At 37.1% G+C, this 24,946-nt stretch overlaps 2 protein-coding genes and 2 non-coding genes across 6 annotated transcripts; all 4 read left to right on the forward strand.

Moving 5' to 3' along the window:
- The first annotated feature begins 1,243 nt into the window (after positions 1-1,243).
- On the forward strand, positions 1,244-14,118 carry slc25a39 (solute carrier family 25 member 39). 3 transcript variants are annotated; one of them, XM_051106264.1, is made up of 12 exons: positions 1,244-1,392; positions 3,822-3,931; positions 5,159-5,218; positions 6,525-6,575; positions 8,016-8,125; positions 8,210-8,277; positions 8,887-9,011; positions 9,883-10,056; positions 10,147-10,256; positions 11,076-11,157; positions 11,349-11,432; positions 12,651-14,118. In XM_051106264.1, exons 2-12 carry the CDS (start codon positions 3,835-3,837, stop codon positions 12,767-12,769), a joined length of 1,080 nt encoding a protein of 359 aa, XP_050962221.1. In that variant the 5' UTR covers positions 1,244-1,392; positions 3,822-3,834; the 3' UTR covers positions 12,770-14,118. The 3 variants fall into 3 exon arrangements, with proteins under 3 accessions (XP_050962221.1, XP_050962222.1, XP_050962223.1); XM_051106265.1 differs by having other exon boundaries at positions 11,352-11,432; XM_051106266.1 differs by lacking the exon at positions 6,525-6,575 and having other exon boundaries at positions 11,352-11,432.
- A 2,152-nt stretch (positions 14,119-16,270) lies between these two features.
- rpl3 (ribosomal protein L3) lies at positions 16,271-21,756 on the forward strand. The gene is made up of 10 exons (XM_051101833.1): positions 16,271-16,320; positions 17,196-17,283; positions 18,490-18,682; positions 19,091-19,259; positions 19,596-19,728; positions 20,136-20,322; positions 20,543-20,703; positions 20,785-20,886; positions 20,977-21,192; positions 21,599-21,756. The coding sequence occupies exons 1-10, from the start codon at positions 16,271-16,273 to the stop codon at positions 21,641-21,643; spliced, it is 1,344 nt and encodes a 447-aa protein (XP_050957790.1). The 3' UTR covers positions 21,644-21,756.
- On the forward strand, positions 20,380-20,477 carry LOC127163627 (small nucleolar RNA U83B). Its single transcript, XR_007827514.1, has one exon. It is a non-coding gene; the product is annotated as a small nucleolar RNA U83B (small nucleolar RNA).
- On the forward strand, positions 21,372-21,506 carry LOC127163625 (small nucleolar RNA SNORA54). Its single transcript, XR_007827512.1, has one exon. It is a non-coding gene; the product is annotated as a small nucleolar RNA SNORA54 (small nucleolar RNA).
- Positions 21,757-24,946: the final 3,190 nt, after the last annotated feature.

The following is a 24,946-nucleotide window of genomic DNA, read 5'->3' on the forward strand; positions in this document are numbered from 1 at the left end:
CACAAAGCTTTCATGAAGAAATCAGTTGCTAGCAAACGGCAAGTTCAAACTAGACATTTTAGGGATACAGTGCAGACATACCAGTTTTCTTACACAACATTTCACCACATAAATAATTAAGTAGTAGTACTAGTTTGTTAGTTATCTTATAATCCATTACAATGTACAAAAAATGGCAGCAACTGCGTTTGTATGAAACAATAGAGCAAGTCCATGTTACCAGGATGACAGAATTAAGAAACTGTCCACATAATATAGAATTAAAGTTTTAATATTTTATTAGCTAATCAAACACAAAGCTTCCGCCAAGAAAAATTATCAAGCATATAGCACTGACTTAAGTTGCCCCAAAAGAGTCTGAGCTGTGTAATAATTTAATTTAAAGCACAGCCACCACAAATTCAGACTTTTTTTTGTACTTATATTTTTGGGCTTTTTATGCCTTTTATTGTGATAGGACAGTAGAGAGATGACAGGAAAGAGCTGGGAGGAGAGAGGGGAGCGGGATCAACAAAGACGGGACTCGAACTCGGGTCACCGTCAGCGCAGTTGCGCTATATGTCATAACTAGATCATAACATAACATCATAACAAGAAATAGTTCAATAGCTATGATACTGTGTTTGAAATCAAATGTTTGCATAGTTATGACAGAAAACACTAACATCTAACAATGCCTTGGAAAAAAACAATCTTAAAAAATCAAGTTTATGTATAAACCCAAATAGGAAATAAAACAGTTATCGAATAAGCAGGTGTCCTAAACTCCGGATACATTTGTGTCTCATTTTAGAGCAGTCAATGCAATTTAAAAGAAGTCAATTGAATCTGTAAGTGGGGGTGGGTGTGAAAAAAAATTCAGATGTAATCCCCTTTGTAATCACTGGCATTTTTCAAAAGTAACTGTAATTTAATTACACATTTGTTCTCAGGAACTGTAACTAATTACAACTACATTTATTTTGTAATTAAATTGCGTAATTCCGTTACATGTAACTAGTTACTCCCCAACACTGATTATGTGAACACACGCTCTATAGTTAAGCTGTTTTCATTGTTCAGTTGATAGCAGGCATCCTGAAATATAAATAAGTGCGCTAAATTTACTTTTACCCACTTTTATAATTCTGTTCTCACTGCCTAGAAGACAACTTAAGTAAAACGTGGCACGACTTGCCCCATTTTTTCTCGCCGCGTGACAAAAACACCCCTAAACCGTTGGTGTATTTGGCAGCAGATCGGCCGCCAGAGGGCGCAGTGTGTTTTTCCATTTACACCCGCCGTGCTGCTGCGCGCATTGAGATGCTCCGACTGCCCGGCGGTGGAGAGAGTCTCATTTCAGAATGACACGAATCGAACCGATGCACGAAACCCCTCCGGTTTAAACAAAAGGTAAGTTGTCTGCATGAGTAGTCCTATTATTCCTTAATTACCTTAGCCTTTCTGCTCCATTAGCTTCAAAGGCATTGAATGATATCATTGCTCTACATACAATGTGCTGTCCTGCGCCATTGCGTTTAATGCGATCAGCGTAACGTTACAGCTAATGAAACAGGGCTGATGTAAGACAGTCGTTGTCGCACAGGTAATCGAGGGTTTTCTAATGATCACGATGTTCTACAATCGTTTAATTTTATTCGTAAGCAATGGTAGCAACCAGGTCAGTTATATTCAGTTTTTTTTCTGAACAGGCAAAATTGTAGCTACCCATGATTTGATCAACTTCCTCTACTAGTGTTTCTTGTCAACAGCACGTTTGCTTCTTTGTTTTTGAATTTTGGTTGTTTTTCCTGGCTTAGATAGCAGTCAAAACATTTTAAGGCCTTTTGTTTTTAATGTTATATGCCTGAAATGTTATTTAGTAAAATATTCTTATGTAGATTAGAAAATACGCGATAAAGTAAGATTAGAAACTAAATGACTTTTACTACATTTAAATGAATAAGACATTGCCTGAATTAACCAAAGGTTGTCATGATTCAGTAAGGTCTATACATTTGTCTGATATTTTTTCAAAGTACTCTACCAGTCAAAAGTTTTTGAGCAGTACGATTTTTAATGTCTCTTCTGCTCACAAAGGCTGCATTTATTTGATCTGAAGTACAGCAAAATAGCACTTTTGTTTTTTACTATTTAAAATAACCGTTTTAAATTTGAATATATTTTAAAATGTAATTTATTCCCGGGATTTCAAAGCTGAATTTTAGTATCATTACTCCAGTAACATGATCCTTCAGAAATCATTTTAATATTCTAATTTGCTGCTCAAAAAACATTTATTATTCTTCTTCTTCTTCTTCTTCTTCTTCTTATTCTTATTATTATTATTATGTTAAAAACAGCTGAGTAGAATTTTTTCTTAAATGTTTCTTAAGCATCAAATCATCATATTAGAATGATTTCTGATGGATGGAGTAAAACTGAAGACTGGAGTACTCATGCTGAAAATTAAGCTTTGATCACTGAAATAAATTACATTTTAAAATATATTAAAATAGAAAGCAGTTATTTTAAATAGTAAAAATATTTTACATTATTACTGCTTTTGCTGTATTTTGGATCAAATAAATGCAGGCTTGGTGAGCAGAAAAGACTTATTTAGAAACATGAAAAATATTACTCTTCAAAAACTTTTGACTGGTGATATAAATATTATACTAATGTCATTTTCCCTCATATCTCAACAATCCTGTTTATGTATATGCAGCAGTATTATCTGTATTGCATCATCTGTGAGTTGTGTTTGATGCCATTTTAAATGAAGGGATGTGAAGTAGTGAGATAAGAGGCGTTTGGGGTTTGTTTTGCATCTCTACAAATGATGGACTGTACTTCGGCAGTTATTCTAGAGTCTCATAACACAAGAGATTGAAATATTTGAGCTGATCAAAATGACACCATTGCAGCAGAAATCTGTGATGGCGTGTTAGCAGCTGCTCCTGTGCTTCATAAATGCGTCAGGGCAACATTTGATCGACATTGTGCTCACAGATGAATATCTGTTGTGTTGATCTTTTGCTTAGTTGCATATGGATTTTCCTTTCTGTGTCAGTAGCCTAAAGCTGTGATTTGCTCTAGCTTTTGCATTCTTGTCAGTTTTGTAGCTAATACCAGTCTAATGTTTAAAATTCTCCAGTGCACAAGTGTTGTTTGATTTTTCCCTATAGTAGTATGCTGGTATTTTCATTGTGTATGACTTTGTGTAACATAAAAGAAGAGATTTTGAAGTATGTTGATGAGCAAACAGTTTCAGTTTTTTTTCCTCCCATACAATAGAAGTCAATGGGAACTGAAACGGTTTGTTACTAAAATTCTTCAGAATGTCTTCTTTTATGTTTAACAGATGAAAGTTATACAGATTTGCAGGTTTACAGGAGGGTGAGCAAATGATGACAGAAATTTCATTTTTGAATGAACTACAACTTAAAGCCTCCTGACTACACAAATCTTTGACACTGAACACATTGCATGCTGAATGCATCCAGGTTGCACTCCTGGTGTCGGTCAAAGTCTCGCGCTGAATTGTTTCTTAGTTTACTGGCTTCTGCAGGAGTAGTATAGGGTATGGGGAGTGTGACCCACCCATGGCTGTGTGCTCAATAGATAAGATATCAGCACGCTGTGCTTAGCCATTATGATCATCACCGCCTCTAGCGGTTGCCTTCTCTTTATATCTGCATTCATGTTTGCATAAATGTAGAAGATGACATTACATTGTTATTCAGATGGTTGAGGAGGTCAGCTATTAAACAGGACCATGAAAATAAATATGACCTACACATCTGTGTCTTTACTGTCAACCCCTCTGTTGTGTATTTCAGGTGGGCCGGCAGGATGGGGGAAGGGCCTGCAGTCAGGCCTTCGGCTGCTATTACACCCGTGCAGCAGATGCTGGCGTCTGGCACTGGGGCTGTACTAACATCTCTTTTTGGTGAGGAAAAGAATTTGCACAATCGCTTCACTATTCAGTAGAAATTCTGAACGTGTTTGTGATTCACTTCCTGTATTTGTCCAATTTTTGTTGTGTGTGGAGAAATCCAAAAAGATAATGTGCATGATTCTTTTTAATGCACACGCACTATACTTTAAGTATGGGGGCAATCAGTTTTTTAAATACTTTTATTCATCAGATGCATTTAATTGATCAAAAATGACCGAAAAGTGATCAAAATGATAATAATAAGAAATATTTGGGGATTTATTTTATTTCACAATATTTCAAAATGTTATTGTTTTTATTGTATTTTTGATCAAATAAATGTTATGGTGAACATCTTTTAAAAACACTTCTTTTAAAAAACGTACTGACCCCAAATTTTTAAATAAAACTGAGTGTAGGGAATATAATTTTGTGTTAATAAAGCAACTGGGTTGACAGTTTTATAGTTTAATTTGACATTGGAAGATTTGTGCTTGTGCAGGTATTGTACTTTATAGATGGAATCGAAATGCTAACTTTTTTTTTTTAATTAAAGGGGTCATATGATGTTGCTAAAAAGAAGATTATTTTGTGTATTTGCTATACTGCAATGCATTTATGCAGTTTGAGGTTCAAAAACGCATTATTTTCCACATACTGTACATTATTGTTGCTCCTCTCTGCCTCACCTTTCTGAAACATGTCAGTTTTTACAAAGCTTATCTTTCTGAAAAGCCAGTATGCTCTGATTAGCCAGCTATTCAGTGCGTTGTGATTGGCCGAATACCTCAAGCACATAATGGAAATGTTACGCCCCTTACCATGTTGTGATGCCGTGTCCTAGCGCGGCGAGACAGAAAACAATAAAACCCATTATAAATGAGACATTTGTTGCATCTAGTGAGGACTTGAATATTAGGAACGGGACAATAAATCGTTGCAACGCAAATCAAGAAATGATTCAACATCGATTTTGAGTTTTCCAAACATGTCGCAAATCTTTCCCAAACCGATTCTGATTTTAGGAGTGCGTGAGTCTCAATTTTTATAAAGAATATCTCTTTGGGTTTGAGACTTGTATATAAACAGCTACACGGCTTATATATAAACAGCTTATATATAAACTTACACACAAAGAGCTTGTAACACTCCATCGACAAAGGAAAACATGAAATTGCATCATTTAACCCCTTTAAGACAAAATTGTGCTTTTTCTCTTTTTCCCCTCTGTCTCTGCAGTCACACCATTGGATGTAGTAAAGATCAGACTTCAAGCCCAGCAAACTCCCCTCTATCAAGGTACAGATATTAAACTTCTTAATTTTCACAGACAGATTGACAGATGATTGAACGGTGAACATGCGTTGACACACCAGTTCAACATCAGTGTTTTTTTTTTTGTTTTTTTTGTCCTCCTGCTCTACTTAGGTTTTTAGCTGAAATGTGTGTCTTAAAGCTGAAGGGATTCATTTTTGTACTATTAGCATCAACAATTAGAATAGCAAAAGTAGTGACTGCTTCCAGACAGGTTTCTTAAAAACACTCTTGCCTGCCAGTGCTTGCTAAACTCACCCTAAACTTACACCACTCAGTATTGATATGTTGTAGATATATCAGTCAGGATTCAAACAAAGCAAAGTTTTAATAGCCCTACAGTTTTTAAAGGGTTAGTTCACTCAAAAATGAAAGTTCTGTCATTAATTACTCACCCTCATGTTGTTCCAAACCCATAAGACTTTTGTTCATCTTCAGAACACAAATTAAGATCTTTCTGATGAAATCCAAGAGCTTTCTGGCCCTGCATAGACAGCAATGCAAGACCCAGAAAGATAGTAAGGACATTGTTAAAATAGTCCATGTGACACCAGTGGATCAACTGTAATATGAAGCTACAAGAATACTTTTTGTCCACAAAGAAAACAAAAATAATGAGTTTATTCAACAATTTCTTCTCTTCTGTTTCAATCAATACACATTTTTGGGTGAACTATCCCTTTAAATGTTTTGGAGACATTACTTACAAACGGCTTACATACAGTTGTCAATGCATTTTAAGCTGGAATAGAATTGTTTGACCTATTTCAGCTTAAGTACCAGCAGAAATGAAGCTACACTATCTTTCAGATTCATACGATTTTTGAATGTGTTTGAAAGAAATCTCACCAAGGCTGCATTTATTTGATCAAACAATTGAACAAAACTGTAATATTGTGAAAAATATTTGAAGTTTTTTATTTAAATATATTTTTAAAAAGTAATTTATTCCTGTGATGGTAAAGCTTAATTTTTATCTTAATTCTTAAGTCTTATCTTCTTTGGTGAATAGAATACTATGCTAAAACATTTCAAATAAAATTTCAAATGAACGTCTTTAGGAACATTATAAATCTCTTTACTGTCACTTTTGATCAATTGAATGCATCCTTGCTGGATGACAGGTTTCTCAGTTGTTCATTTTTTTTTTTTTTATAAAGTGTACTGGCCCCTAACATTTTAACAGTAGTATATTATCTAACAACCTGCTGTATGCTTTTGATAACACAGTGCAAATAGCAAATGCAAAACAGCACGAGGCCTATGAGCTGTCTTTTTTTCTCTCTTGTAGCTGTAGCATCAGAGTCAAGGCCCTGGGCTGGGGTCATCCGCCCTTCAAAATGTGAGTATGTGTACCGCATGAACTGTCATCTATGCTCATGGTCTCCTCCCAAAGCCCAGCAGCTCGCTTCACTAACGCTCACTAACTACCACTCAAAGACGTACAAACAAGCATTCTGCAAAACAGCTAGGTCACATTGCAAACAAACATGACAAATGTGCACAAAATACACCACCAAGTTAAAAAATTGCATTCAGTAAATATTTCAGAGGTCTGCTCTGCTGTGTATAAATGTTTATTCAGCATGTTTATAGCAGTAGACCATTGACAGTACTCATTAGGACAAACTAAAATCCATGCCAGGTAGCCCTACCTTGAACCTGTCTTGTGTACTGTCCAGAAATAGTAGAAAGACTGCTTGTTTGTGCCAAGGCTGGATTTGGTACAACTTTCACGGCATGGTCAATGCCATGGTCGCTAATATTTATAGAGCCTCTTATCTAAGACCTCAGTCCTAATCACTAAATCCTTTTAAATTATTGGACTTTTACTTAGAAGTCCCAATGTCAAGGCATCACGTGGTTGATTTACTCTAGGTATGTAAATACAACAATCAAAGACTATTGAGGCTGCATACCATGTAGGCAGTTTGTTTCTTTTTCTTTTATATATATTTTTTTATCGTATTGTTGGCAGTGTTGCAAGGTAAAAGAAGCGTCAGATCTTCTTTTTTCTATATTGTGATTTTTCAGAAATGTAGAGCATTGACTGTTCATCACCTGTTCAGCGGTTGTTGATTGGATCGAGGCAATTCTGAATGCAAGGTTACCATTAATTGTAAGAAAAGGACAGGGTTTAAGTGCACTAAGTGAGTGTAGAAGTCCAGCATACGTCACCAAAGACAAGTCTGTTTCAATAACATGCGCTTAGAAAATAGTGAGCCTGGTCCACAAAACCAGTCATAAGGTTCAATTTTTTTAAATTTAAGATTTATACATCATCTGAAAGTTGAGAAAATAAGCTTTCCATTGATGTGTGGTTTGTTAGGACAATATTTGGCCGAGATACAACTATTTGAAAATCTGGAATCTGAGGGTGCAAAAAAATCTTAATATTGAGAAAATTGCCTTTGTAGTTGTCCAAATAAGGTTCTTAGCAAGGCTTATTACTAATCAAAATTAAGTTTTGATATATTTACGGTAGGAAATAAAATTTCTTCATGAAATTGATCATTTTGACCCATACATTGTTTATTTTTTTGGCTATTGCTACAAATATACCCGTGCTGCTTAGGACTGGTTTTGTGGTCCAGGGTCACCATGATAAATGTGTCATTTCATGCTGACTTTAAATCATACAACGTAGTGTATAGTGTACAGTTGTTGTCATAACTTGACATGAAGTGTTTTGAAATGTTGTTTGATAGATTATTCCAGTGGTAATATATTTACAAATGTATTACAAATTAGATTCATGCTACTGCATTTTGTCTGTTTTTAGGGAAATGCTTCCTCTATTGTAACGGGTTGATGGACCACATCTATGTGTGTCAGAATATGTCAAGCTGCTCCAGCTGGTACAAAACCCCTACCCACTTCAGCGGGACCGTGGTGAGAATTTGTTTGCATCTTTCCATGCTGTGATTCCAAGTTTCTGTAATCACACAAATTCGTAATTAAATTTTTGTTTATCAGGATGCATTTGTAAAGATCACTCGGAATGAGGGGCTCAGGTCTTTGTGGAGCGGACTTCCTCCCACACTGTAAGTCCAGCGTCAAAATGCCAGTGTACAGTTACATGAAAACACGTGCTATCATAACAGGTGCTATCAGATGTAGTCTTGTCTTTTTTTGTGTGTGTGTGTATGTCTATTTATAAAGTGTGTGCTGTAACTCTAACTCATACTAAAGACTTGGATTCTAATCAAACAAGTCCAGTGTATTGCTAACTTGTAGATCATTAAATAAGTCAGATCTTAATTCCATAAATGCTTTGATCAAAAATCAGTGAGTGAATGATTCTGTAGACTGATTCAGACTCGAGTGTATTAAAGTGGTCCATTAAAAAATGGCCTTGTATGGGTCATAATTTGAAAATAAAATGACAGTAGTCATGTTGTTTACAGAATAGCTGTGCAGCAGACGCTGTGTAAGCAAATGACCCTTTGACTTTGTAAATGTATAAATAACATGTTAATGATTGACCGTCTGGATCAAGTTCATTGTGATTAACCTTTGTGGGGGGTTGGTTCATTTGAGCACATGGCCTAACAAACCAGCAAATAGGAACTACCATGAATCTTTGAAATGACACATTTGTAATTAGTGGATAAGTTCATTTAATGAACTGATTGGTGTGTTTGTGTTTGAAGGGTGATGGCAGTTCCTGCCACAGTCATCTATTTCACCTGTTACGACCAGCTGCGAGACTTCCTGCATTATGGCATGGGCTATCAGGGAGACCATATCCCCCTCATAGCAGGAGGGTTAGCAAGATGTGAGTATTTACTTAGCCTTCCTGTCTCCTCCAAGCATCTTTTACAAAACTGCAGTATTGCACTGTGTATTATGAGGATCTGATACACACACACAAATGCATATATATGTAACCCTTGTCCAAAAAACCAGTCATAAGAGTAAATGTTTTGGATCAATTTACATCATCTGAGAGCTAAATAAAAAGGCTTTCCTTTTTTTGTATGGTTTGTTAGAATAGGAGTGTTTTGACAGCTTAGAACTTGGCTCAACCAATCAGAATCAAGGACCGGAACTTTTTAATAAGTAAGGAATAATTGACAACAGGCCGTTGAATTCTTAGAAAATAATGCATACCTGAGGTGGTGATGCGGCCACGATGAGAAGCGAAGTTTTGGTTATTTCGCTGTTTTAGGCTGTAAGGACCTGTTAAAGTAACTGAAATCATGTGGCGAAGTGATATAGACATGTAATACTGTCAAGAGCTGCCTGGAACTACATTTGCTGTGTGTTTCCCTGAAAGTAATGCACACCTTCAGAATTTTCGTCAGCCAGTCAGATTCAAGCATTCAACCATTCACAGTATAAAAAAGTAATACAGCTTCCACTTCATGCTGTGCCTAACAATGCCCCTTAGCTGTTATAAATTTACTGTAAACCATGGCTTCTTGGGGCTTATTGCTTTATTATGCTGTACATTTATAATGTAATGATTCTTAAATCCAATTCTGATATTTAGAATGATTTATTTAAATGCATTTAGACCAAAAAAAACACATAATGTTACTATCTGTGCATCCCTAGTTTTGTTTTCCCAGTGTTCTGTTCGATCGTTGCTGCTGTGGTGTGATCTCTGTTGTCAAGTTATTGATGTCTTTCTCTGTGCTGCTCAGTGGGAGCGGTGTCTGTGATCAGCCCACTGGAGTTGGTTCGGACTAAGATGCAGTCCCGCAAGCTACCGTACAGCGAGCTGATGGTGTGTATTCGCTCGGCTGTGGCTCAGGACGGCTGGTTATCTCTGTGGAGAGGCTGGGGACCCACTGTCCTACGGGACGTGCCCTTTTCCGGTCAGTGACCTATACGCTTTCTGGCAGTACGATGCTGAACTGATGTTCCCCATTTGCAATGTTTGATTGTTTTTGTGTTTTTCCCCTTAGCCCTGTACTGGTTTAACTATGAGCTAGTGAAGGCACAGCTGTGTGAGCGGTACAGGGCACCACAGACCTCATTCACCATCAGTTTTACAGCAGGGGCCGTCTCAGGAGCTGTGAGTATGCTTTCAAAAGCTAGATATGATTGATGAAGTTCACTTTATTCTCAAGTGACACATTAAAATAAGGAACATGGTTGTAAATTTAATATAGCGGAGTCTATAAATGATTACATAAGGCTATGGTGAGAAAAAAGATAAAACAATGTGAGCAGAGCATGATACCTTATCTGGCATGACTGAATTACAGTAAGGTTATTTTGCATGAGAACAAATGTTGAGCCGACTTTTGTCCCAGATGAATGTAAGACACAAGTACAACTGGTCTTTTGAATTATGGTTAAGTTACTTTTTGTTTATTCTTACTACATACTTAACATCACTACATTATTTAAATGTGTTGGTTTCACAGTGAAAATAGTTTTCTCTCTCTAAGAAGTTATCTTCTGCTTGATCATTTATTTGATTAAAATAGAGTAAAAAATGGTAATATTGTGAAATACTATTACAATCTACATTAACTGTTTTCTATTTGTATATATTGTAAAATGTAATTTATTCCTATGAAGGCAAAGCTGAATTTTCAGCATCATTACTCCAGTCTTCAGTGTCACATGATCCTTCAAAAATCATTCTAATATGCTAATATGCTTCTTATTAGTGTTGAAAATAATATTTGCTTATTTTATGGAAACTTATTTTTCTTTGATGAATTATTTGAAATAGATTTTTTAAAATGTTTTTTATATAACATGCTGCCATTTTGAAATCTGGTTTGAAACCTGGTTGAATTAAAGTATTAATAAAAGAATGAATGTCTATCATACCATCCTGGCTCATCAGAATGTTTTTTTTTTTGTTGTTTGTTTTTCACAGATCGCTGCAATTCTGACCCTTCCGTTTGACGTGGTGAAAACACGCAGGCAAATCCAGTTAGGAGAAATGGAGGCTCTCGGAGGTATAGCAGCTTCTGTAGTTTCACCTGTTAACACATTAGAAAGAGTGCAGTAATACAACCTAGGTGTTGAGTGGCCTGTGATGTCATTAGGTGACGTTTCACTTTTAAAAACAATTGGGAGCTGATTACTTAAGCTAGATTTAATTACATTTATCAGGCTTCAGATTTCATGACCTTTTGACCTTTCACAGCAGTCTCTGTGAAGAAACCGTCCTCCACATGGAACATGATGAGGAATATCTGGATTGACATGGGATACAGGGGTTTGTTTGCAGGTAAGCTCCAATATCTAATGATATTGACGTCACAGTAGTTATATAACTTTACTAGCCAAACTAGAGAATGACATCAGTTAAAAGAGGCCTGTTTGTGACAGTCAGGATTAGGGCTGCACAATATATTGAAATAAAATCAGTATCGTGACAACAACTCATGGGACTCCTATGCAACTATTACAGAAAGTTGGGGCCTTACAGTTCTGCTGGGGGCCGAAAACTTTTTGAATTTGAAGATCAGGATAAATGTAACTTATTTTGTCTTCTGGAAAACGTAAGTATCTTCTGTAGCTTTTGAAGGGCAGTACTAAATGAGGAGAAAAAAGATATTTAGGCAAAATAAGAAAAATGTACAGATCTTCATTCTGTTCAAAAGTTTTCAACCCCCCCGACTCTTAATGCATCGTGTTTCCTTCTGGAGCATCAGTGAGTGTTTGAACCTTCTGTAATAGTTGCATATGAGTCCCTCAGTCATTCTCGGTGTGAAAAGATGGATCTCAAAATCATACAGTCATTGTTGGAAAGAGTTCAAACACGCAAAAATGTTGAAAAACCAATTTTCAGAAATTTCAGCAAAACCAATTTGTGGGACCTGAAGAATTTTCCTGAAGAACCGCAGACAGATTAACTATTCAGGACAAACAAGGGAATCATGAACAACTAACACTAAACAAAAAAACAAATCTCTTACATGAAATATCTTATTCAAGTCAGTACTAATTAGTTTGGGTCTCCAAACTCTATTCTGGAGGACTGATGTCCTGCAGAATGACAGCATTGATCATTTAATTCTTTTTTTTCAACTTAAGGCACTCAGAGTGCTTCTAACAAAAACACAAGGTGCAGCAGGTGGCAAAAAAGTGAGGTGCATAAACAGCGCACAAAAAGCTCACTGACAATAGAAAACAATTTAATAAGGCACCTCTCACTGCAAGAAAATGTTCTGTCTGATTGAAGCCTTACATCATAATGTGACAAAATCTGAAGCGAGTCGTTTTCTGATCTTGGTTTCAATAAAAGCTGTTGTTGGACTAACAAGGAAGTTTTGAGCCCTGAAACTCACAGGATGTTTTTATAGTACAATGACCTCATGTCAAAACTTCAAAGAAAATTTGATTTTCAATTCATGACCCCTTTAAATGTTGTTTTTTTTTTTTTTTTTTTTTTTAGTGATAATTTTGTGTAAGTTCAGTTAACAGCTTTGCTTTTTTTTTTCAGGTTTTCTTCCAAGAGTGATCAAAGTTGCTCCGGCCTGTGCAGTCATGATCAGCACTTATGAGTTCGGCAAGACTTTCTTTCAAGAGCGTAATCTGAATCAGGCAAGATGTGGACTTTGAGATGAACCAGAGGTTGGTCCAGGATAATGAGGAAGCTGAGAAACTCTTCCTTGCCAACTACTGCAATCACTGATGACTTTAGCCAAGCGTTGAGTTAGTTCTCTGAAAAAAACTCTAATTGTTGGGTGATGTGCCTACCGACTGGCACAAGGACTCAAAAGCTGTGAGACTTAAACCACTACTTTGCATCTGAGACGGACTTGTGTTACGACTCATCAATAAATGCACAGTTTCCCCACAAACCCTGTGATGCCTTAAGGAACAATACCAAAGCATGCTGGCAGAAACACTACCTCCCCATAATGCCCCACTTATTGAAATGGCTGCCGCTGAACGTGACATCCAGGTTGTATCTGCAATGCATGACTTGAGTTCCTTTTATTAAAGACACAGTGCTGCCCTCTGCTGTTCATGTTGAAGAAACCTGAATGGATAAACTACTCAATACTGAGCTGTACTGTGTCTTCATTTTCAGCAGGGGAAAAAAAAATCGAAAGTGATTATTATTTTATTTAACTGTTTTCTTTTTTGCAAATATTTAATTCTCCTAAAGTATAAGACCTGTCCCTTGTATGGGCACTGGACTTGGGAAAAGCCACAAGAACATTTTTTTTTTTTTTTTTTTTAAAGTTTTGTTTCATGCATTGAGAATGTAATGTATCCTTTTTTTTAAGTAAGGATTGTTCAAGTGTGTAGTGGATGGGTCTCTGGTCTTGTCCTGTTAGCTACATCTGTTCACTGCATTTAGTTCAGACATTGAACTGCTGTAAAACTTACTGCTGACTTGAAATTAGACAGTTCTCAGATTTTATTTAATAAAAGACCTTTAAAAAAACTCATCTTAAAAGTTTAATTTTGAGACAATGTGTATTACTGCACTATACATGAAGCATACTACATAAATTAGTCGTAGATTGCATTTTTAAGTTAATGTGAGAGAAACTATCTATGAAATTACTGAATATGTCTAAGATGGATATGTCACAACAGCAGATATCTGGCATTTTGAATGTTTCTTTATTATGAGAGTGAATGGTGACCAAAGCTTTTACTGGTCCCCATCCACTTCAATTGTATGAAAAAAAAACAAAAAAAAAACATGGACATTCTGTTGAATATTTTCTATTGTGTTACGCCCTAGATAGACAGACACGCAGGGCTGGACCAACATGAGGGTGAATAAATGATAAAAATTTAATTTTTGGGGGGAGGAGTAAACTTGGTAGTTTTTGTTTGTTCGTTTGCTTGTTTTTATATGATTACATTTGTGTGATGTTTAATTTGTTTATAGATATTTTATAGCACACTTGAAAGCAAGAAACAATTAAATCAGTATTTTATAAACATCAGCATGCCTATTTTTAATTCTTGGTTTGATGGTGTACATTTTATGACTTTTTTTTTTGTTTTTGTTTTTTTGCATAATGTTTTACTGATTCTGTTATTTATTGTCACTTACAATAATAATGGTAGGGGAGAGCAGGGCAAAACCTAACTATTTCTTGTCTTTCTCAGTTTGTGTAAATCACTTTTTTATAACTATAATGTATATGATTTTCCCCTAAAAGGATTAAAGTGAAATGTGACAACATGCCCCGTAGGTGGAGTACATTATTATATCTGAGGGTCACGTTGTAACATGACCATCTGACAGCTTTAAATGTTATTTGATCTACTGAAGAAATTATACAAGACGAACTAAAATATTTTGTCAATAACGTAAAATTATAAACTTTTACAAATAAAATAATGGCGTTTTTTAAGAATTGAAAATAATCTAATTTTGGAGTTTGACAATGAGCACATCGCAAGCATGCACGGGACGGCCCTGATCAGAATACACAGCTATACTGTATAGTTAAACAATGTGGGCAAATAGATGAAGAAACACAAGAAAAGAGGGTTTGCACTTAGTCACGATTTGGTCATTTACCCGGATGCGCAGCCATATTGGAGATACTCGGATGTAAACAATAGCATGGAATGCATGGTTAATGTACTACTGAATACATTATTCTGCTAATTTATGCTGTCTAAACCACGGGGAAAACGTTTGAAAGCTGCTAAATCATATTTGAATGACTTAGTAAGCAGGAAAGGGTGCAATATTTTGACAAACTTAAGTTAATGGGTGGTAAAGATATGTACAAGGAGTATTAATTAAGATATTAGCCTAATATTTCACCTACCTAACTAAAAATGATAAGAACAAACACGATGTCAAGATTCTTGCCCTGGAAATCCTGGTTCAGTTTGGCCAACCACAAACACATTTTGTTCCTCAGAATGTTTTTTGCACTCTTTCTCTTGATTTGTTCTAACTTTTGGCAGTCTATACTCGTTTATCCAAATCTGACCGATTGGTTCAGCCCAAAACATGACAATAATTGACCATTTTCAGCAGCAATAATCAGCAAAATATACAAGTTGAAAACACTGTATAGTTCAAAACAATGTAGACAAATCGATGAAGAAACACATTCACAAAACAGGAGATACATGAACGAACCAAAATGCTTTACATTTCTTGATATCATTTCTAAACACTAAACACTGACTGTAAGTCTATATTTACCTGTTTCTAGTGGTTTCTCATTAAAATTAATTAGAGTAAATGGTGTAAATTACATCGCTAATGTCATAGAATAGCACAGTATAATAGTGGGACACATTGTAATGTAGTGTTACAATGAACACTGCGAACTGTTAAGTGTCTTTTCAATTCAATTCAATTCAAATTTATTTGTATAGCGCTTTTCACTATACATATCGTTGCAAAGCAACTTTACACCAAATTAACGTTTTTACAATATATGTAGTAGTAGCTTACTAGTGTTGACTATGTCAAGTTGATGTACATATGGCAGAGATGTATAGTAAAGATCAATTAATGACGTAATCTAACAGACAAAGAACACCATAAGTTAGTAGCAGAATTCAGTAGTGCTGTATGTTGTTTCAGGGTTGGCATCATCTGAAGTCCTCTGAGGGGTTGGCATCATCTCTTCTTAAGTGTTCTGGATCCAGACTGGAGCTTGTGAATTCCTAGTTACCACAGGATGTCAATCCCATGGCAGAAACAGAGAACAAATAGGAACATAATTAGCGTAGCTGCTGTTAAAAACAAGCAAAGAAAGATTTGTTCAACCAGAGCTAAAAGATTAATAATGAACATTTGATCAGATATAACTGCAGGAAAAAGTTTATGAGATGCATTATTTTAGTGCCTGGCTAAAAAGATGCGTCTTTAATCTAGATTTAAACAGAGAGAGTGTGTCTGAACCCCAAACGTTATTTGGAAGGCTGTTCCAGAGTTTGGGAGCCAAATGCAAAAAAACTCTACCTCCTTTAGTGGACTTAGCTATCCTAGGAACTGCCAACAGTCCAGAGTTTTGTGACCTTAAGGAGCGTGATGGATTGTAGCGTGGTAGAAGACTAGTTAGGTATGCAGGAGCTAAACCGTTAAGTGCCTTATAGGTAAGAAGTACTATTTTATAGCTGATGCGGAACCTAATAGGCAGCCACCCTGGTGGAAAAACCAGCATATGCTGGTAGGTATGTTTTGATGCTGGTTTAAGATGGTCCTTTGCTGGTTTTTGCTGGTCATGTTGCTGGTCAAGGACCAGCATGAACCAGCAAAGGACCAGTTTAAACCAGCATCAAAACCTACCTAACCAGCATATGCTGTTTTTTTCACCAGGGCAGTGCAGAGACTTTAAAATTGGGGTAATATGATCATATTTTCTTGACCTGGTAAGGATTCTAGCAGCTGCATTTTGGACTACCTGTAGCTTGTTTATTGAAGATGCAGGACAACCACCTAGTAGTGCATTACAATAGTCCAGTCTAGAGGTCATGAATGCGTGAACTAGCTTCTCTGCATCAGAAACAGGTAACATGTTTCGTAGCTTGGCAATGTTTCTAAGATGGAAGAATGCTGTTTTTGTAACATGAGAAATATGATTTTCAAAAGATAAAAAAGTCTTCTGCTATTGTCTGACAACAGATTAGAGATTAAAATAATAGCAGATTTGTCTCATTTTAAAATTAATTTTAAAAACTGAAATGAAAAATTTACTTCAGCCAGAAATGTATGGTAAAATAAATGTTCATCGATATCTTCAAAAGATTTTAGATTTTTAGTGTTATGCTAGCATGTGAGGAAACTTTAAAACCACGTGTTGTAACACTAAACCCGCGCACCTCTACTAAGAAAAAAAAAGATTAAAATAACTTCTTTAGTTGCATATATCAGATTTACAAAACAAGTATTTTACACATTTATTTGACATTTAATTTGAAACAAAACGAATGTTCACAGCACAAGTTGAACATTTTCTTATTTTAATATATGGACTTCAGTGCATTACTCGCCCATAGAGGGCGACCGCACTAGAGGATCATAACGTACGAGAGACGTAAGCAGTGACGCACACGCGTCGAACGCGCATTTTGCTTTAAAAGGAAGCGCCGCCTCTCAGTCGCTCTCTTTCAATCGGACCGGAGACAAAATGGTGAGTGTTCAACTTTCCTTCACAATCTAACCTAAATCAAAGTCATCCGTCTGTTTTTAAACGCATCCTACTCTGTATGTCACACGTAGATGGTAAAGGAATATTTTGTCGTGTATACAGATTGCAACTGCAGCTCCAGAATTATTTTACACATGGTGTGCGATTCACCGTGGGGGAAAATGGCAGCGTTCTGCTCTGCTTTGAGATCTTAACCGATAAATGATTTAAATGCGTTTTTAGGAAGCACAAAGATAAAGGTGAAATATTAGAGTATTTTGGCTGTCAAAATGTGCTTTTATGAAGTTTATATTCTCGTTATGGGTGATGTGTTTCCGCAATGCGTTTCAGGGCCTATCAAGTGAAGTGTCACTAGATAAAGGGACCGTCAGCAGTTTTTAGCAGCATGGTGTGGCGGTCATTTAGACTCGTTTAATGTAAAGTTAGTTCTTTTTAGGGTACCTGCGACTTTTCTTATGCCAAAAAACGTTTGATGTGCGCTTTATGAATCTTAAAGTTGAGTTTTCAAGGCTGAAAACGACTTGGTAAATTTGTTAGTTGATTTATGTATTTATTCAGTTATTGATTGATTGTCAAGGATTGAAGTGTGTGTGTGGGGTTTGTTTTTATTTATATAATAATAATAATAATAATATATATTATATATATATATATATATATATAAATAATAATAATAATAATAATAATAATAATAATAATAATAATAATAATTATTATTATTATATATATATATTATTATTATTAATATATATATATATAATATTTATTATTATTATTATATTTATATTTATATATATATATATATATATATATATATATATATATATATATATATATATATATTTTTTTTTTTTTTTTTTTTTAATTGCGTTTCAGAGTTGTCCAAATGAAATCTAGGAATTCAAAAATTAAGTTTTGATATTTATGGTAGGAAATTTACAAAATATCTTAATGAGCTTTACTTTATCCAAATTATTTTTGGCATTTAAAAAAAAAAAAAAATGATTTGGACCCATACAATGTATCGTTGGCTATTGCTACAAACATACTTGTGCTACTTATGACTGGTTTTGTGGCCCAGGGTCACAACTCTGGTATCTGTTGTACTTTGTTGCAAAGTTGTGTAACTTAACAGGTTAAAACACTTTGTTACAAAAGTTCTGATTATGAATTCTTCTTTTTGTGTAGTCTCACCGTAAATTTTCGGCCCCACGCCACGGCTCTCTGGGCTTCTTGCCCCGCAAGAGATGCAAGCGCCATCGTGGTAAGGTGAAGAGTTTCCCCAAAGATGATCCCAGCAAGCCTGTTCACCTGACTGCTTTCCTTGGCTACAAGGCTGGCATGACCCACATCGTCCGTGAGGTCGACAGACCTGGCTCCAGTAAGTTCAACTTGAAGCCTTCAGATTCTGTTGCATGTAAAAATGTGAAGTCTACTTTGCTTTTGGAACAGGGGTGCCCAACCCTGTTCCTGGAGATTTGACCTTCCTGCAGAGTTTAGTTCCAACCCTAATCAAACACACCTGTCTGTAATTATCAAGTGCTCCTTCAGATCCTAATTAGCTGGTTCAGGGTTGGAGCTGAACTCTGCAGAAAAGTTGATCTCCAGGACCGGGGTTGAGCACCCGTTTTCGAGTGTTTGCCAGTGATGATATTCTCGACGGGCGGACATATTTGGGCCTTCAGCCCTTGCTGAATGTCGAGTTCTGAGCATAACTTTTTAAAATCCTGATCCTAAACCTGCTTTCTGGTGTTCGATTAAACTAACTTAAGCTTCTCGTTTCTAACAGAGGTCAACAAAAAGGAGGTGGTTGAGGCAGTGACTGTTGTGGAGACTCCTCCCATGATTGTAGTGGGTGTTATTGGATACGTCATGACCCCTCGTGGCCTGCGCTCTCTAAAGACCATCTTTGCCGAGCACATTAGTGATGAGTGCAAGCGTCGCTTCTACAAGAACTGGTAAGACTTTGTTTTGAAAACTTCAGATTTGGTTGAGTGTTTAGTCTGGAGCACATAGTTGCTGGCCAGATTAAACCTCTTGTGTTTTTCTGAGCCAGTCTAATGTATCGGTGTGGTGCAGCTCCGCTCAGGTGCCTAGTGCCCTGATGAGCTCCGGGCTCCTCTGGCCGGTGGAAAGGGCTCCTTAGAAACCGTGCCATGAGCCGAAATGACCTAGTGCTGTTGACGCCTCCCCTTCTCCATGAGGATGGGCAAGCAGCCTCGCCCAGTCTCCTTCCTCTGGCCCGCTGGGCTATGAAGGAACTGTGTGCCAACCTTTCTTTGTGCCACATTCAGGTACAAGTCCAAAAAGAAGGCCTTTACCAAGTACTGCAAGAGGTGGCAAGATGAAGAGGGCAAGAAGCAGCTGGAGAAAGACTTCGCCACCATGAAGTACTGCCAGGTCATTCGCATCATTGCCCACACACAGGTGAGCTTAAAAGCTGCTATGCAACAGAATGTGTGCTTTTTAAGGGCTCTACACTTTTCTTTTTAGGAGTGCTTATGCTCCTAACTTGAATGTAGGAGCACCTTCTAATCAATCGAAATCTGATCTGGAATTAGCCTTGCCCGTTATGAAGTGATATTTGACTCAAAGTGATTTACAGGGCAATTTTGCTTTTACTTTTGTAATGGCATTTTCTCTAAGTTTATTGTATAATATTATTATTTTTTATTTTATTTTTTTTTTTCTCTCTCTCTCTAATGAAAACAGTAAGAACATTAGCAATAAGAATAAGTAACCAGTCAAACGAATATATATATTTTTATTTATTTTTTTTTTTTTTTTTTTGGTGGGGGGGAAATGGAGCTTTACTAACCATCCACTTTCTGTAGATGCGCCTGCTGCCTCTCAGACAGAAGAAGTCTCACTTGATGGAGATTCAGCTGAACGGAGGCTCCATTGCTGATAAGGTTGACTGGGCCAGAGAGAAGCTTGAGCAGCCCGTTCCCATCAATAACGTCTTTGGTCAGGATGAGATGATTGACGTTATCGGTGTTACCAAGGGTCACGGATACAAGGGTAGGTGGATGGCTTTTTGTGTAACATCTGTCTGCTCCTTTGAAATTTGACAAGCATTGTGCATGTAATGATGAAAGACATGGATTAATCGCGTCAGGCATGGCGCCCGAAACCCATGAGGAGACTTCCCATGCTGCCTTCCTTCTGACAGCACACTAAGGCCTTAATTTAAGCAAATGAGCTTCTAAAAGCACTTCTAATCAAAGAACTGTTTCTGTAGGTGTGACGAGCCGCTGGCACACAAAGAAGCTGCCCCGTAAGACCCATCGTGGTCTGCGTAAGGTGGCCTGTATTGGAGCCTGGCATCCTGCCCGTGTGGCTTTCTCTGTGGCTCGTGCCGGTCAGAAGGGCTACCACCACCGCACTGAGATCAACAAGAAGGTAAGGCCTCTGAATAAGACCCTGTAGGATCAATTTTACACATCCCTTTCATGTTTCTCATGGTGATGATTTGCTTTTTAGATCTACAAGATTGGTGTGGGCTATCACACCAAGGATGGAAAAGTGGTTAAGAACAATGCCTCCACTGAATATGATCTGTCCAACAAGAGCATCAACCCCCTGGTGAGTGTGCAGATGTTTGCCTTATGTGATATTCAGTTAATTCACGCTGTGTAGTCTCGACATTAAGCTAACTTGCTCTTCTGTATTTAGGGTGGCTTTGTGCACTATGGTGAGGTGACCAATGACTTTGTCATGCTGAAAGGCTGTGTGGTCGGAACCAAGAAGAGGGTTTTGACCCTGCGCAAGTCTCTTCTGGTCCAGACCAGCCGTCGTGCCCTGGAGAAGATCGAGCTCAAATTCATCGACACCACCTCCAAATTTGGTCATGGACGTTTCCAGACCATCGAGGAAAAGAAGAGCTTCATGGTGAGTGCATGAATGCGTTAGGATCCGCTGGTTATCTCTGCTGTGACTTGAGCACCCAGGATCAGACTGGGCCCAAAAATCTGTTTGAATTAGGCCACAAGGCATTGGCGGATGCTGCCGTTTTAAGTTTACATGCGGCACACCTAGCTGCCTCCTTGCCTGTGATCCTCTGCAGATCAGTGCACTGTTCGTAACCTGTTTCAGTTTCAGTCTGAGATTTGGGTTCCATTCCAGTGCAAGATTAAAAAGCTCAGTGAGGCAGGGGAGTGGTGCCTCTCTTGTGCTTTCTCCCTGTTCACTCTCTGATGACATAAGTTATACATGTATACCTTTTTATGTATGTATCTTGTATATTTAAAAGCTGCTGCTTCAAATCAGCTGTTAACCAGTCTTTTCTTTTTAACAGGGACCCCTCAAGAAAGACCGTCTTGCCAAGGAGGAGATGTCATAAAAGCCTTCTGCCTGTGCTCTGTCTGGTGTTGTCATGCAGTACTGCGGAGTTGTTTAAAAAAAAAAAAAAAAAATCAACAAAATGAACAATCTCTGGAGTTTTCAATATGAACATAACCCCAAAGGGCAAAAGAATTTTTGATGTATGGTATGTTAGGATGGGGCAATATTTGGCTGAGATGCAACTATTTGAAAATCTGGAATCTGAAGGTGCAAAAATCAAAATATTGAGGAAAATGGCCTTTAAATTTGTCCAAATTACGTTCTTAGCAATTCATATTACTTATCAAATCATGCTTTGCTATATTTACGGTAGGAAATTTACAAAATATCTGTATGTAACATGATCTTTACTTAATATCCTAATGGTTTTTGGCATAAAGGAGAACTCAATAAGTTTGACCCATACAATTACTATTGCTACAAATATACCCATGCTGCTTTTGACTCTTTTTGTGGTCCAGGGTCGCAATTGGTGACCAATCTGTAGTGTTTTTAATTTTAAATCATTTTTTTTTTTTTTTTTTCCTTCTGAAATTCTTATTCAGTGCTCAATTTTAAGGAATATTAGCTGTAGGTATACCACTGTTCTAACATGTTTGACATGTCCAAGGCATTTCAACAGAATCCTTTATTTTGTGGGAAACCCAGTGATCAAAATTGGAGAACAGTAACCACTTTTTTTTTTTTTTTTTTTTGAACCACCAGTCTTTTACTCCTGTTTGAATATCTTCAAATAGGCCATGACTTTGAAGTATTGGAAATCACAGTTGTGTGTTTTTTTTTTTTTTTTTTTTTTTTTTTTTTGCTAGGGTGTTAACTTTTTATTACAACTTTTTCAGGTTGTTGTGGCCTCAAAGGGTTAGTTCATACACAAATGAAAATTATTAAATTCTCAACCTCATGTTGTTCCAAACCTGCAAGACCTTTGTTAATTTTAAGATGGCAAGGGACCCAGGGTCGTGGTACTCTCCATAATAGTGCTAGGGTGATGTGAAGGAGAAGAATTGAGTAGAGTCACTATTTATTTTTTATTTTTTTTGTTTGTGCACAAAAGTATTCTCGTAGCTTTGTAAAAGTTGTTTCAAAAGTTTAATCTGGATCAGAATGATCTGGATTTGGAAATGCCATGTTTTGCAATCCAGGATCAGGTAACCCATCTTAGGTGCTGGTGTTTCAAAGCAAAATTGGATTGGCTCATCTGATCCAGATACACACTTTTTCAGATTTCCAAATCTGGATTACTAGTGCTCTATGGAGCACCTAAAGGGAAATGGTGGTAAAAAAGATGGAATGGGGGAAAATACCAATGTTTTGCGTTCTAGTTTTCCATTGCAATTTTTACACAGTTAACTTTTTGTGACTGGTCAGTCTCTGTTGATTGTGCCAATGTGGTTTACAATCACTGATTTAAAAAACAAGGTTGAATATAATAGGTTGAATATAATATTTTTGTTTGATATTGTCATCTTTTGGGGAGTTCGAGATACATTGCATGTTAAAATATATTTTTTTTGCACCAGTTTTCAAGTTTTATTACATTTTTGTTCCTGAAATCCACCCTTCTGCTGGGATCATAATAATTCAGGTTTTTTTTTTGGATCAGAAGTATCCCAATCTTACTAAAATGTTTTGAACAACACAAACTGAGGATTTAATCCCAATCAAAACCAAGATTAGGTTGTGTGATCTAATCCGAATTCAGAATCCTTTCTTTTGAACAACACATTTTCAAGATTGGATCCAATCTGATGGTCAAAATCCAAACTGATTACTGAACTACTGGCCCCTTATGTCACATTGACCATTTTAACAATGTCCTTACTATGTTTCTGTGCTTTGACCGTGGTAGGACCCTTGCTGTCTCATGCAGGGTCAGAAAGCTCTTGGATTTCATCAAAAATATCTTAAATTGTGTTCCGAAGATGAACGAAGGTCTTACGAGTTTGGAACGATGTAAGGGTGAGAAATTAATGACAGAATTTTCATTTTTGAGTGAACTATCCTCAAGTTGTCAGCATCAACTGTTCACACAGAATGTAAATGTTATGTTGTGTCAATTAAACCTGAAACCAAATCATACATTTAAAAGACACCCTGATCTTGGATGTGTGGACTCAACCAAAATGGCTTTTGCCAAGAAATGTGGTCTAACTTTATTTTCTGTGTATGACCTCTGTAAAAGGTTGCTCTAGGAAAGCAATGCTGCAGAGCAGGAAGCGGATCAATGGCAGCCTTGTGGATCCCCCTGACTCAGCGAAAATCCTGGCCTTCAGGTGCTTGGTCGATAATGAATGCTGTATATACCTTAATTAGTATTGTACATTCACAAGGCTCCTCTAGAGGACAAAAGTTGATTCAGAACACGGTTGGGAAAGTCCACACCAATCTCAGTTTGATCAAAACACTTGTGTACTGTGTGCTACTTTTATTCTGTAATTCTCCATATCGGACAAGAATTTGTCTCAAAGTATGTAGTGTATAAAATTGCTCTAATTAGCAGCTAATGGCAGCTTTATTGTAATGAGGAATGATGGGACTGATGACTGATGAGGGCAGTGTCAGGAGTTCTACCTTTCCCTGTCATGTTCATCTGTCCAACCGCAACACCCCACAGCACTCATGCCCAGATGTCTATACCGAAGAAACAGCTGGCTCTCCCCACTCCCTCTGGCCTCCCACTCCATCCCACTATTACATCATAGTTGGCTGCCTAGGTTTTTCGTTGCAACCTCGTGCTCTCTGCCTGTTCTCCTGTTGTGTAAATTTTGCTGTAGCAATCTCAAGCAGCAATGGTTAAGCTTCCCAAAGCCTCTAGGTTTTGTCCTTGAGAACCGAGCATCCCTCTGAGCACCGGGGGCGTCAAGTTCAGATTGAGGCTTTTGTTTACAACAGTCCGAAGGGAGCTCACCTAATTAAGACTCTTTGTCCTCACTGACTCGTTGCAAAACTGCTTCCCCCATCATTTCACAGCGTAATAAGAACTCTGGAAGCTCTTCACACACTATTTAGGCCTTTCTTCTTCCTCACATGGTAGATATTCTGCACTCTTGGCAAGAATCGCTTCGCCCTTCACCCACCACCCTTCTGGCAATATGCATAAGGATTTATCAAGGATGGTGCCTTTTTTTTTTTTTTTTTTTTTGATGAGCTTAGACCTTTGAGTGCTGTCATCACTTTTTGTCACTGCTTCTCTTTTTGTGCTTTTTCAAAGGGAAAGGCTTACTTTGACTTGAACAGACCACTTCAAACCAGATTCAGAGAGAGATAGAGGGGACAAAAAGACGGTTTGGATTAAGACGTG

This window comes from Labeo rohita, chromosome 3 (assembly GCF_022985175.1).
Source record: "Labeo rohita strain BAU-BD-2019 chromosome 3, IGBB_LRoh.1.0, whole genome shotgun sequence".
NCBI lineage: Eukaryota > Metazoa > Chordata > Actinopteri > Cypriniformes > Cyprinidae > Labeo > Labeo rohita.

Excerpts from the sequence above, each read along its gene's own strand:
- slc25a39 (XM_051106264.1), top strand. The coding sequence starts at position 3,835 with ATGGGGGAAGGGCCTGCAGTCAGGCCTTCGGCTGCTATTACACCCGTG. Across the intron at positions 3,932-5,158 it reads TGTACTAACATCTCTTTTTG|TCACACCATTGGATGTAGTA; the intron begins GTGAGGAAAAGA and ends CTGTCTCTGCAG. Across the intron at positions 11,433-12,650 it reads ATACAGGGGTTTGTTTGCAG|GTTTTCTTCCAAGAGTGATC; the intron begins GTAAGCTCCAAT and ends TTTTTTTTTCAG.
- rpl3 (XM_051101833.1), top strand. The coding sequence starts at position 16,271 with ATGCGGAACCTAATAGGCAGCCACCCTGGTGGAAAAACCAGCATATGC. Across the intron at positions 19,729-20,135 it reads GCATCATTGCCCACACACAG|ATGCGCCTGCTGCCTCTCAG; the intron begins GTGAGCTTAAAA and ends CACTTTCTGTAG. Across the intron at positions 20,704-20,784 it reads GCACTGAGATCAACAAGAAG|ATCTACAAGATTGGTGTGGG; the intron begins GTAAGGCCTCTG and ends TTTGCTTTTTAG.